The sequence below is a fragment of the Acanthopagrus latus genome, chromosome 9 (assembly GCF_904848185.1).
Source record: "Acanthopagrus latus isolate v.2019 chromosome 9, fAcaLat1.1, whole genome shotgun sequence".
Lineage (NCBI taxonomy): Eukaryota > Metazoa > Chordata > Actinopteri > Spariformes > Sparidae > Acanthopagrus > Acanthopagrus latus.
Genome location: NC_051047.1, coordinates 4,010,350 through 4,024,433, shown reverse-complemented (window position 1 = coordinate 4,024,433; position 14,084 = coordinate 4,010,350). Strand labels below are relative to the sequence as shown.

Genomic DNA, 14,084 nt, shown 5'->3' with positions numbered 1-14,084 from the left:
TGTTCTCCAGTAACTCATTCTTATCTACCATATAGTCCTCCAATCACAGTAATTGAGGAATTACTCATTAACGATTAACTAACTAACTGATAACTAGGTTTCAGGGTATGTATTTTAGCTGTTTCGTCTGCTTTGTCTGTAGTTAGTCAGCTTATTAAGAGTTTTACTTCATAATAAAGATGATTTTCATTTCTCATTTTGAACTTGTAAAATTCTGACACTTTGGGACTGTTGCATATTATGAAAAACATGTTCGGTAAAGACATGCTGCAAGAATCTGCTCTTATCTATGAAGACATTTTTTTGTAATAAGATTAATAATAGTTGACTAATTATGTACACACACTGTTTATTCTTTGTTCCTTGAGCACTAAGATAGCTGGTGGTCATTTCAGTACACATATACTACAGACATCTTTGAAGATACCACTACAGTATGTTGGCATTACAGGAGTCAGGCTGCAGTATCCGAAATGAAACAATGAGTTTGATAGATTTTCTAAACCAGGGGTAAAAAAAAGCATAGACCACTGGATTTAGACAGGAGTTACAATAAAGTAGCCAGACCCCATACATTTGAAATGCCACAGAGGGTGACATGTCCTGGCCCGCAATGGACTGATAAAAATACGGACAGAAACATATTAGAAACACAACCACGACAACACCAAGAGTCCTGGCTGCTTTCATCTCAGACTTCTTAGCGGGTGCACTTACTGAACCCTGCAGATTGACAGCTGCAATATGAGACCGCATGGCTCGAGCCTGAGACACAGCCACCACAAAAACCCTCATATACAGAACAACGATGACAACTATGGGGCCAACAAACGTAAACATAACATCTACAGCTCGTGTTGTAGAGTCAACAACAACTATGCACTCTCCATAGCAGGAATTATATCTTTCTGGCTGTTTAAGGTAGTCCATCAATATCAGACCATTGTACAAAGCTGAACAGGCCCAACACAGAGAAATACAAATCCGAACTCTTCTTTGAGTGACTTTGGAAAGGTAACACAAAGGGTCACAAATAGCTACATAACGGTCAACTGATATGAGCACCATGTTTCCCACTGAGGCAGATGTAAGGAGAAAAGTGGCATAATAAAACAGTCCACATATGAAGCTCCCCCAAAACCAGCATCCTCCTATAAGAAGGATCTCAACAGGCATCAACAGGAGGCCGACAAGGAAATCTGAGACAGCCAGGGAGAGGAGGAGGAAGTTGGTGGTGGTGTGGAGCTGCCTGGAGAAAAAGAAGATCAAGTCAGTGAGCATATACAGTATGTAGCAATTGAGGAAGTCATACACATATTCTTGTCTCTCACAGTGTGAATAGCCAAACATTTCCAGTAACATCACAGCATATAACATCATACTTTTTTAGGGTTAGGGTTAAATAAGGCGTATGTGCTCAACAGCATCCCTGACATGACAATAAATTCAGGACCAATTTTGCATTCTACTGTAGGTTTGTCTATAGTAGAGGAGATGACAGTCAGAGAATATGGAGCCAAATTAGATTTCAACATTCATCAGTGGATGCTGGGTTGTAATACTGGAACAGTATAGTATAGTAAAACTATAGATCTCTGATAAATGCTAAATGCAATACATGTAAACTGTTCAAAACTCAGAACGTCATAAAATGCCACCATGTAACAATATCCCTATTGCCCTAGAAACAACTCCTGTCAAACTGTTTGCTGATACTGGGTAAAATATTTCATATTATGAGTTTACATACCAGAAGTGGGATATAGAGATGATGACCAGCAGGTTTAGAGTGATAGTAAGTACAGTGATACAAGACAGCAGGATGTAAAGGGAAATGGTGTCAGCACGATGTTGTGTTGGCTTCTTGCAGGAGGTGTTAAGTAGCTGTGGAAAGCAGAGATCAGGTCGTTCCAGCCTCTCCATTATAAGAGAGAGAAAAGGAGAAGAGAGGCAGCTTTCTGACCACAGTTTTCTCCATAATAAAGCTGACTCATCTTAGCCCTCCTCCTTTTCCCATTACCAAAGGACATTGACACAAAGATTACATACAGTTTCTATGGCTTTATGGAAAGTTGAACCTTGTGGATTAAACTTGTCCCATTACAGAAGAGAACCCACTTCCTGTATACCTAAAGCATGGGCCACATGTCTGTGTGAGTAACACGTGAATTGGATCTCACCTAAGTTTCTATGTAACATATTCAGTTTACGTCTGCCCAGCAAGTTAAAGTGAAACTCTCGTCAAAATGCAACCTAGGCTTTTTTGGGAATGCACTCGAGTCGAACCTTCATGTAAAAGCATAATTACGACAAAAGAGGCACTTTACCAAAGATTCATCATATTTTCCTTTTCAAGTCAAACTCATTTTCAAAGGAAGTGCATAGGGCACTTTTACGATAGCATCAAAATTGCTATTTTTAAAACACTAAGAAGACTCGACACAACACGAAACTTTGCTCGTGGTATCACCAGGGTCTCTACACATGAACATGAGCACTGAAAACATTGTGTACACAGAGTTTACTGAAAAGAACGTTTTTGAACAGCTGACCTTGGTAACTTTGTGGACAAAAACAATGTTCTTAGTGCTTGTGTTCATGTGTAGAGACGCTGGTGATCCTTGATTGGACTTCATGTCTTCACTTGTGCATTTTTCGGTCACTGCTTTTCTCTTCATCCAGCTAAAGCAATGAGTGTGACGAATTCAGAGCACACATTAGCTAGAACATTACGCAGAAAGCATGTATGGGGTGTATTTAACTCACTGTTTTAAGACAGCCGGCATAGTTGCTGCTCTTTGTCAGCCTGGTTTTCTGATGCCTTCACAGCAGCAGCCTACAGCACCGTGCACTAATAATTTGTCTGTAAACATTAGCTGTCAGCACACTTTGAAAGCCATCATTCTGCTGAATCTTCTGTTGTATTATTGCTTTTAACAGTCCTGTGGAGGATAACTTCTCGTGGCATTTTCACCTATGAAGGGGACTTTTCCAGTCCTGGCACCAGAGCCCTATCTTATAAACAACTGTATCAAATACATCAAGAGGACACAAGTAAACTAGGATTCCAAACACATCTTTATTTTGTCATTTATGTGGTTCAAATATGACCTTGTGTCCTCTCTGGAAATAGCCAAGCTCAATATTTTTTCATTTACATCTTTACATGTGACAGTACCCTCTGTGCCTTTTCTGAATGGCCTCGATGCAATTGGTGGGAGGCACATAATCATCCAAACCCCATACTGTAGCCTGTTTGTCTTGGGAAATATATTCTCGCTACTTCTAATCAGTAGGGCAGGTGCAATGGCTGAATGGAAACATCTGAGGACCTCCCACCTGTCTGTCCTCCTTTAACCACAGACTTTAAGTGCCTTCCACAGATCAATAGTTGTAGTAGGCAGAAGTAAGCACAAACAAATCAATGCTTAACTGATGAATAAACAGTCTTCCCTTTTCTGTTATTATAAGGGAACTTTCTCAGTTATTCTCCTTGCAATGATGGACGCCCACCACCATTTCTGAATGGAGAATGTAAGTATGCTGCACACATCTGCATATGGCAGGGCCCTATGCCAAGGAGACACTGAACCTGCCTGAAAACACCCCTCTTCTTGGTACAGGGGAACTTGGCCCTGTTTCTTATGTCTTTGTGGCTGATGAGGCCTTCCTTCTCAGAGGATATATACTGAGGCGCCAAGACAGGGAGCAAAGAGAATCTTCAACTTCAGGCTTTCCAATGCCAGGAGAATGGTTGAGTGCTCCTTTACATCATGGCTGCTGCATACATGACATGAAACATTAAGTCAATGACGTACAGTGTAAGGTTTTAGATAAAAATCGTGTCTGTTGGAAATGGAAATGGAATGGAATCAATAAGCGATTTTTAGCTGGTTGACCCACATTTAAAAAACCTGTGTGGACCACCTAGTTTTGGTGGAAAAGCGGTTTGAAATAGTGAGTAGGATGTGGGGGTTACTTGATACAGTTGGCTCAGAGGAACTGTGTAGCAGGCTGTAGTGGGGAGTAAACACAAAAAGTCAGTTTACCCAACTTTTTAAAATCAAACAGGATTACTTTACCTATTTGGGAGTAGCCCATTACTCATGATGTGTAGGCTACATTTTGCAGCTTATCTGTTACATGCAGCATCCTGTGGTGCTCCGAGGATAATGTTCTGAAGGATACAGGATATAGCACATGAACAGATTGACATAGCTAGTTAGCTAACATTACTGGCCATCAGCTGATTAGCTGCAACATTTAGTGTCCATCCGATCTGCTCACACAAATGGGCTTTTCTGTCTCTGTTATGGTATTGCCTGTCAGACATATCATAAAAGCTCTGGATAGACGTAGATGGACAAGACAATCTTCTCCTCCATCTTTTTGGTTACCAAGGTGTCAAGTTCTGCCCCATATGCTATGCAATTGGCTATCTGAGAAAAAAAAAAAAAAACAAAACAAAAAAAACTTTGTTAGAAAATGTAAGAGAGTGTGCTTGGAGTGACCACATTAAAGACGACTGTTAAGCCTTTTCTCTAAGCCGCTGCAAACACTCATAATAAAGGATTTGTGGATAAAGGCCCTGAGGAGGTTTTTCAGCAGAAGAAAAGTGCCATTATTCATTGAGGTACCAGGTTTTAAGATAGTGATTTGAATTGATCTCACCAGTGTGTAATAGCTTTTGTGCATTTATGTTGAGAGTTCTAGGAAATGGAAAATCATTTAAAGAAATATGTGTTATTAGGGCCTTTTACCTATTGCCTAGCTGTTGATGCAAGGACCATAAGAAAAACCGTAAGTATCTGTTTGTCACTGAATTATTAAATCAATTGATTGAAGTCTGTTTTTAGGTATTTCAGCTACATATCTTCCATGTACAGCATTTCTGCAAAATAGTAACACGCTTCTAGAAACTACTTCCTGTGGTTTGCATTTACACACTGCCTGTGTGATAAACAGAAAAAGAGTGCAAGAAAAACAATTATCAAATTATGACTCATGATAAGTGTCATAGTATGTTTATTCTTTGTCTGTTGTGGTGATCAGAACCTTTAAGCAAATATTACATCATGTGGTGATGTGTCGAGGTTGCATCATAAATGTTTTGTCATGTAAGAAATGATATCAGCTTAAAACAATCTGAGCTTATTCTGAATTGTAGCAACACCTCTGATTGCAGCGATGTCATATGACTAATGAAAGCAGGTGTGAAAACTGTCTTACCCAGAGAGGTACACATCCAATAGGAAAAAATAATGAAGCTACACACTAAGTGTCCAGAGACAAATTTGGAAGGCCTTAACGAACGAGTGTGCTTCAGATTGTGCCTCACTGTGTGTGTCGGTGTGTGTTTGTGTCATGTGGAGCTGCTAATGGCCACAGAGGTTTGGTTTAGTGAATTTGTATTTTCCAGCCAGTATCCACACTAACATCATACACATCATGGCATGCAATTGGGGTGTGCATCGCTCCCTAATAAGAAGATATGATACGCATGTAGATACAGGAGCTCTGACATGATTTGTACTTTTAAAACATATTAGAGCTGCACCATATACCATTTGAGCATCGTGTTTGCGATGTACATGTGCGCAACAGTCACTTCACAGGGCCTGCGACGTAGGAGGCAAATGAACTCATCTAATTTCAAGGGTACCTGACACACACTGCAACAATCCACAAATCATTAGTTCTTATTCAGTGTGCCGAAGCAGACCACAACCCTGCACATGGAGTGAGTTGATGGTAACAACATTGAAAAATGAGCAACGAACAAGAGAAAATCGCTGAAAATGAAGACTTGGTGCAAAAAAGAAAAGCAATGTCAGTTATCTGTAATTATTTCGGCTACAAGAAGGATGATATTTTTTAAACAATATGTTTATTGAACTCCGCAAAGCAGAAACAGACAGCACAAAAACATAAACAAGTTATAATCAACAAGGTGCTTATACAAAATACAAGATATTTAGGCAAAGAAAAAAAATAAAACAGCATCCGAGTCTAATTATATCACCAATCATCTTGTCCAGAGCCGCTGCTAGCTTACTCTCAAAGTCAGATAGCTTAGCTCCGTAGATAGCTGTAGCATCCACTTGGCTCGAAATGCAGCCCTCGGCTTCAGTAACACATGTATCCAGCGTTGTGATTTTGTTTGTGCAGACTTTAAGCCATTTCAACACCGGGTCAATCTTTTTATCAAAAGAGGCTTCTACCCCTTTGAGCACTTAAGCTGAGATTTGTTCCACCAAACTGTCAGCGTCCAGTTGACCCAGAAATGGCAGTGTGTTATCGGCCATGCCAGTGGAGCTGCCTGAAGTTGATGGATTCTCTCCTACTCTGCCAGATTTTGCAATGAGGCTGAGCTTTCTCTGAGTGCCAGGCATGTTCATAGACAACCCTAAGATAACCGCTCACATAAGCAACATGAACCCCGCAAATGAAAGCTAGGAAAGATGCCAAGCTGTGGGAACACAGACAGAAAGCTGCTACTCCGCCATCAGTGTCACATGACCTCCAAGACGGATGATATTGACCAAATACTTGGTCTGTGTCAACAGTGCCTAGCATTTGTTGCCACAACGAGAGGCAACACAACTACTTTGTTTGAACATTTACTTTGGTACCACATAGCTCAGTACAATGAATGCAAAGCCAGATCTGACTGTTGTCCAAAACAAAAAAAACTAAAGATTTCAGTCATTGAATAAAAGGTTGAATAACCTGTTTATCATTCATTGTTAGTTACTTAATGTAATTATGAGGCTAGAATGTTCCATTTTAAGATGGAGAGCTCAAAAGGTTCAAATGTTTGTTTATTATCATTCAATTCATGTTTGCACATGATAGAACAAATCATGTACTCAGGTAATAAAAAAACAATAAAACCAAGCGCTAAAAGATAACAGTAAGAATATCTCTAAAACACAGACAGAAGCCATACTCATAACATTGACAAAAAGAGGTAAGATCAGCACAGGTTAATTGTCCACTCGATAGCAGCAGTGCAGCATAACATAAAGTGCTATTCAGGTCATCTGATGAATTTTTTTTTTTCTTTTTTATTTTCACAATATATATCACAGGGTTAAAAAAAAAAAATTAGAAATCACTGTGTCGTTTTTTTCCAAAATCGTGCAGCCCTCGTACACATTTAATATAGGATGATTCAGTGCAATCTGATGCATTGTGATGCAATGTAATACTGTTATTTACATATGTTTCATGCAGTCATTTCTTTTACATTATGAATCAAAATAAGCTGTTTCTAAAAAAATGGTAGTACTTTCATGAAGCATATCAGTATGTTTACAAAACTCAGTATGCATATGTATCATGACCACATGCACAAAAAAGTCCCTGAACCCAAACCATCAGTCCATTTTGATTTGTGTTGCCATTTTGATTTTGGCCACCATTTTATCATTAAATTAAATAATATACAGCATTAAGGTTTCTAGATTGTCAATAAAATACTAGAAGTTAATATGAGTCACTGTAAAATAACATCTTGCTCATGAAATGTTTCCGCTGGGGTTCTCTTTACACATTCATGATATGATGCTGTCCGGAGGGCGGAACAAAACCTGTAGCACACGTGACGTCATAGAGGAGCTTCCGGTGTCAGATTCCTGCATCTCTTGTATAGAGGTGGAGGTCAGAGGCACACACCAGGAATACAAGCAGCATCGCTAGCTTTGTGAATTTGCGGCCAGAATGGTATCAAAAAGAACCATGCAGCTTGACCTTTATTTTTAAAAAAGAAAAAGACAGGTGAGAAATTAGCTTAGATTTCATGAACATGCTTTGATTAACCAGACAATTAAAGACATATGAAAATCCGCTGGTGTTAGCTACAGATGAACTAACAGGATTTTCTTAAAATTCTAAAATCTGACAATCTCAATTTTAGGCCTTAAAAAGTCAAAATATGTCTACTCAAAGGTAATGTTTTTGAAGGCAAGTTTGATATGAAGAGGCCAGAAACTTTTGTAACTTTAAGTGAGAACATTTTTCTAAATTCCTGGGCTACATTACTCCAAAACTTTGCAATCAAACGACACTCCCAGAAGCAGTGAATGTATGTCCCAACAGATAATTTACATTTGATGCAAAGGGGAGAGGTCCGGTTATCAATCTTGTTAAGAATGAATGGTGTTATGTGGGATCTATGGAGTATCTTCTATTGGGTTTCTCTCATTTGGTTGCAAATAAATGTGGTTTTGGCAGAGACTATTGCTTCATGCCAGTCATCTTTGATAAACTGCTCACAAAGATTGTATTCACACTTCTGTATCACCTTCCTTATATCTGATGGATCTAAGTATATGACCAGCAAATAGGAATGAGAGAAAAAATGTCTTGTGTATTTTCAATTCAGTACAAATAAATCTATATCACTGAGAGAGGGAGTGTCTGTGTAGAGATTTTTTACCTTTGACAGAATAAAACTATGGAGTTGAAGATACCCATAAATGTGTTCAGATGCACTGTTGAAGGTGTTGAAAGGAGACCAGTGTATTACCCTGGTATACATCCCAAATAAGCCTGATGCTTTTCTTATGCCAACTGTCAAACACACTATTATTAATTCCTAGGGCAAACTCATCATAACATGTCACGGGCATTAATGCAAAGGATGAAACTTTTTCCCCAAAATGCTTTGTATTGTCTCGCAAGACTCTGATAGGGTTGTAAATAATGGGGCTAAGCCCCCTTGTTCCAATAGCAGTTGTACAGTAATTCTTAATTCTGATTCTGGGTCTTTTTTATTGTGCCAAATAAATCACGAAAAGGCCCTTTCTAGATCTAAGATAAGCATCTTTGGTAACCATAATGGTAACATCTGCAATGGGTAAAGCAACCTGGGGAGTATGTTCATCTTTACGAGACTGATTCTGCCCATCCAGGAGAGGGGAAGGTCATGCAATCTCTTAAGGTCATTCTTAAATGTTCAGATTGTAGGCACAAAATTAAGTCTCCTCAGGTCCTCAACATCAGATGACACTTTAATACCAAGATAAACAAAACCTGAAGTGACCCATCTGAATGGAAAATTCGTATCTGAGCTTGTGCTACTGTAATTCCTCAGGGGTATGGCCTCAGATTTTGTGTAATTTACTTTATAGCCAGATATGGTGCCAAATGAGTTGCTAATTGACAGAGTGGCCGGGACTGATACCTCAGGCTTGGAAAGAAAAAGTAAATCGTCATCAGCATATAATGCTATCTTGTGAGTGGTTTTGCCTAAAGTAACGCAGTATATTTCCTTACTATTCCTGATGCGTTCCACCAGTGGCTCTAAAGTGAGGGCAAAATGGAGGAGGGAGCGTGGTAGCTCCGTCTTGTCCCTCTACTGAGTGGGAAGGGAGAAGATATGCCACTGGTCAAGATACAGGCCTCTGGTGAATGATGAATAAGTTTTATCCAATTTATAAACTCCTAATCCAAACCTGCTCATGACATCCCACATGAACCTCCACTCTACCCTATCAAACACGTCCAATGATATAGCTAGTGCCCGGCATCGCATCTCCGAGGAGTACTGTACCACATTAAGAAGTCTTCTCACATTAGAGTACAAGAATCCCTGATAAAGCCTGTCTTATCCTCATATTATATTGGCAAAGAGAGGGAGGGAGACATCTATTCCTGAAAGACTCCAAAAACATATCAGTCAGAGTGCCCACCACAACTCTGCTCGTTTTTTTTGTTTTGTTTTGTTTTATATATAATACTCCAGCCCATAGCCATCTGGCCCTGGTGCTTTCCCACTTTGAAGTGTGCAAATAGCATCCAGGAACTTTTCCCTGGTAATCAGTCTATTCAGGAGGTCCCGTTGTTCTTCTGTAAGAGAGTATAGCTTAATTATAGACTTATATTTTAGCTTGAATTGATTTATTTAATTAAAGTGTGCTAGATTAATTACTGTGTACATCATTAGCAATGGCACTGTTATGTAAAAAAGTTAAAGATAAGATACCAGTTGTTCAAAAGTTAAAATTTGCATGACATACTTTGAGATAAATAAGATAATAAAATGTATAAATCATTTCTGTTTAATATGTGTGACTTTAAAATATAATTTCATGGGTTCCGAATGTTTTAAAAGAAGTTGAAAAGTAATTTTTATTACGTGTGCGAGTTCATGACCTTTAAGAGTTTTTACACTTCTGGGTAGACTGGAGTGTTAGGAAGAAGGAGTTGAGAGCTAGCGTGGAGCAGCTAACAGTGGACTGTGTGTGTTGTCAGTGTCATGTTTTATCACTAACAAACAGCAACAGCAACTGTGTTGTGAGTGTGTGAGTTGGACTCTCCTTTGCAGTTGAAGCGTTTGTGTTTTACTGGACATGAAGCAAGTTTGGCTAAGGTAGGTAGAAGGAGCTAGCTAGCAGGAACTAGGCTAGCAGCTTGGCCATTGTTGAGAGGAGGCCTGCGCAGACGGGAGGAGCTTTGCTGGATGGCCACGGAGAGTGTCACTGACGGAGGGCGCTTCCCTGTTGCAGAGGGACACGGAGGTTTATCGCTGCGAGCATTTTGTTTTCACAGACTAACCTCGTCTCATAACAAGGCCATGACCTCCTATTTGCTACAAGCTATGTCAGCAAGTCCAGATTTACATGATTCTGATAATGGGGTTAGGGATAGGGTTGTGTGTAAGTAACTTTTACTGTTTCTCCTTCCTTGATTAATTTTACTGTGACTTATGTTTTTTAGTCATACCACTCTCATTTAATTGTTTTCCAGCTGTCTGTAAGACATTAAGAGACAGTCCACAGCAGCTTCAGGTACAAACAACCAGATCCACATGCTGTGGCCAGGCTTGGTTTCGCTGCTATTCATGCAGCAGACCTATACAGTGCTGCTGGCGCATCTTTGCCATGCCCATGAACTAGAGTTCTCAACGGGCCTGAAAATTACAACCCGACCGGACCCGGCCCGCGTGTTTTTAAGCCCAAACCCGACGCAGCCCAAGACACCAGCATGAATTGTCTGCCCGAACCCAGCCCCAACCCGATCCCCTGCATCCCTGCATTGTTTTCCCTCATACACTTGTTATCGTAACTTTACGCGGAGGCGTCAGGTCTGTGTCCGCCCCTCCCCATGAAGCAGGCAGCCAGATTTATACTCTTCACCACATATGAACAGCGATGATTCACAACAAAGAATATATAATTTACAACCTGCAAGAAATGTGTTTTATAAAAAAGGAAGCCCGAGGCCTGACCCGGCCTGGCTTATTTGCGTATATTTTCGTCCCGAACCCGTTGAGAACTCTACCACGAACGTCTCCACAACTAACCCAGAGATACTCTATTTACTATCTGCCACACCATTTCCCTTCATCTTCTTGTGTACTGGTTGGCATCTAGCTCAGTACCGCCACCTGCTGCTCTGGAGTGTACACGCTTTGACTCATTAGTAAATGAGAAAAAGAAACTGCACGTGCCTATAAACCGAATGGGACACATGCAAATCAAACAAACCGAGACAGTCGAACCGAACGGTTCGGGCGGTTTTCATAAACCATTCCATCCGTGATATCAACACACGCTCCCACACTCTCCAGTCCTCTTCCACCATCTGGCTCTTCGCCCCATCTGCCAACCTAACCATCATGGGGTCAAGAGCTTTCAGCTGATCTGCCCCCAGCCTTTGGAACTCTCTCCCACTAGACATTTGCACTTCTGACACTGTCTCCACCTTTAAATCCCGCCTGAAAACACAGTTATTCCGAGTGGCTTATTGGTATTAGACTAATCATACAATCACACTCTCGCCCATTCTATTATTGCACCGTGCTTTCCATCTGTATATTTATTATTTATTTATTTCATAAACTGTACTGCACAAAATGTTTTGTGATTTTTTGATGCACTGTTGTTGTTATGTGCAGTGTCCTTCAGTGCTTTGAAATGCGCCTTTAAATAAAATGCATTATTATTATTATTATTATTATTATTATTATTATTATTATTATTATTATTATTATCATTATTATTAGTGACTACTGTATTGCATCCATTCATTTCAAGGTGCACAAGAAAAAACTAAATAATTAGTCTATGCTATGTTGGGCCTTGCATTACATGAAGCACAGTTAAGTAGTATTCATGCAACATAATTAATGATTATCAGTGATGACTTTTAATAAATAATATGATCCACTTTACATTAGATCACCTCAGGGAACCACCCTTAAAGAAGAACAAACATTGCAAATTCACTAGATTGATCTCATAAAAAGGTATTTGACAGTGTAGAGGTTGGCAACATTCACTCTTGTACAAGATTAAATAGACAGCAAGAATGTTCAAGAGTATTTTATTCAACACAAAGGTGAAAGCACACAATTTAATTAAAATGTACTATATAAGTGTGTGTGTGTGTGTGTGTGTGTGTGTGTGTGTGTGTGTGTGTGTGTGTGTGTGTGTGTGTGTGTGTGATGTGATGCCAAGTTAGAGAGGATGGCTTGCATGCATTCTGTGTGAAGCAGAATTAGCCATCTAGGAAAGCAAACTACCTATAACCTGAACTGGTGGTGCTGGTGGTTGCAGGAGAAGCATTCAAGCAAATATCTGACTGACTGAATAATTTTAGCATGCAACATATAAAATGAAGGACTGCCATGGCATAAAAATTTGGGACTTTATTCCACTGTGACAAAATCAGTCACAGTGAAAATTAAAATTACAGTTCTCTTGGACAGCACTGGCTGTTCATATTACTCTTAAATAGTCCTGGTGATTCATGGTGAGGGCTCCGAATGTGTTGGTATTTGTGGCTTAATATGTATATAACAATATATTATAACATACATGATTTCAGTAGCTGTTTAAAAATTGTGTTTGTAAAATATTTAATCAACTTAAAAACAAAGACACAGCTGAAACTCATTGGGGTTGTGGGTAATAGTGTAATTAATCATTTTTTATTCCAAATTATATTATCATTATTACTTAATGTTCACTATTTTGCCAAAAGTAGTTGCTCACCTGCCTTGACCCATTCTTAATCCATAGGGTTTAATATGACGTTGGTCCACCCTTTGCAGCTACAACAGCTTCAACTCTTCTGGGAAGGCTTTCTACAAGGTTTAGGAGTGTGTTTATGCGAAAATTTGACCATCCTTCCAGAAGGGCATTTGCAAGGTCACATACTGATGTTGGACGGGCAAGGCCTGGCTCTCAGTCTCCGCTCTAATTCGCTGGTGCACAGTCATGTAGGAACAGGAAGGGGCCATCCCCAAAGTGTTCCCACAATGTTGGGAGCATCGAATTGTCCAACATCTCTTGGTATGTCATCGAAGGGGACTGAAAAACAACCCCACACCATAATCCCCCCTCCATCAAACTCTCCTGGCAACTGCCAAACCCAGACTCGTCCATCAATTTGCCAGATGGAGAAGCGTGATTTGTCACTCCAGAGAACGCGTCTCCATTGCTCTAGACCCCAGTGGTGGAGTGCTTTACACCACTGCATCTGACACTTTGCATTTTATGAAGCTCTCTACACACTGTTCTTGAGCTTATCTGAAGGCCACATGAAGTTTGGAGGTCTGTAGTGATTGACTCGCTACAGACCCCTACAGATCTACAGAAGTTAGCGACCTCTGCACACTATGCACCTCACCATCCGCTGTCGTTCCCAGCTTTACTTCATAACAAAGATGATTGTTGATTCTTATTTCCAACTTGGCATTTGAAGGTCGGATCAGTAGCGGTGTCTGACGAGATGGGAATGAAACTCAAATCAAATCAGCTTTCTTAAAGGTGGACATTGAACGGTGTGACATGTTAGTGACCTGAATACAACAACAATTTCCACTTTTATAAAAAAAAAAAAAAACTGTTGCATATGAAAAACACGTCTGTTAAAGACATGCTGGAAGAATCTGCTCTTATCTGTTGAAGAAAAAAATTTGTAATAGAACAGACTAATAATGGACACACTCTTCAATCATTTAATTTTACAAAGTTGCTGTTCTTTTTCCACTTTTTATTCTTTGTTCCTTAAGCACTAAGATAGCTGGTGGTCATTCTAGTACAGATATACTACAGACATGTTTGAAGATACCA

At 39.7% G+C, this 14,084-nt stretch overlaps 1 protein-coding gene across 1 annotated transcript; it reads right to left on the bottom strand.

Moving 5' to 3' along the window:
- Window positions 1–429: 429 nt before the first annotated feature.
- On the bottom strand, window positions 430–1,923 carry LOC119025816 (trace amine-associated receptor 1-like). The gene is made up of 2 exons (XM_037109762.1): window positions 1,751–1,923; window positions 430–1,249 (listed from the first exon to the last, which is right to left on the bottom strand). The coding sequence occupies exons 1-2, from the start codon at window positions 1,921–1,923 to the stop codon at window positions 430–432; spliced, it is 993 nt and encodes a 330-aa protein (XP_036965657.1).
- Between the last annotated feature and the right edge of the window lie 12,161 nt (window positions 1,924–14,084).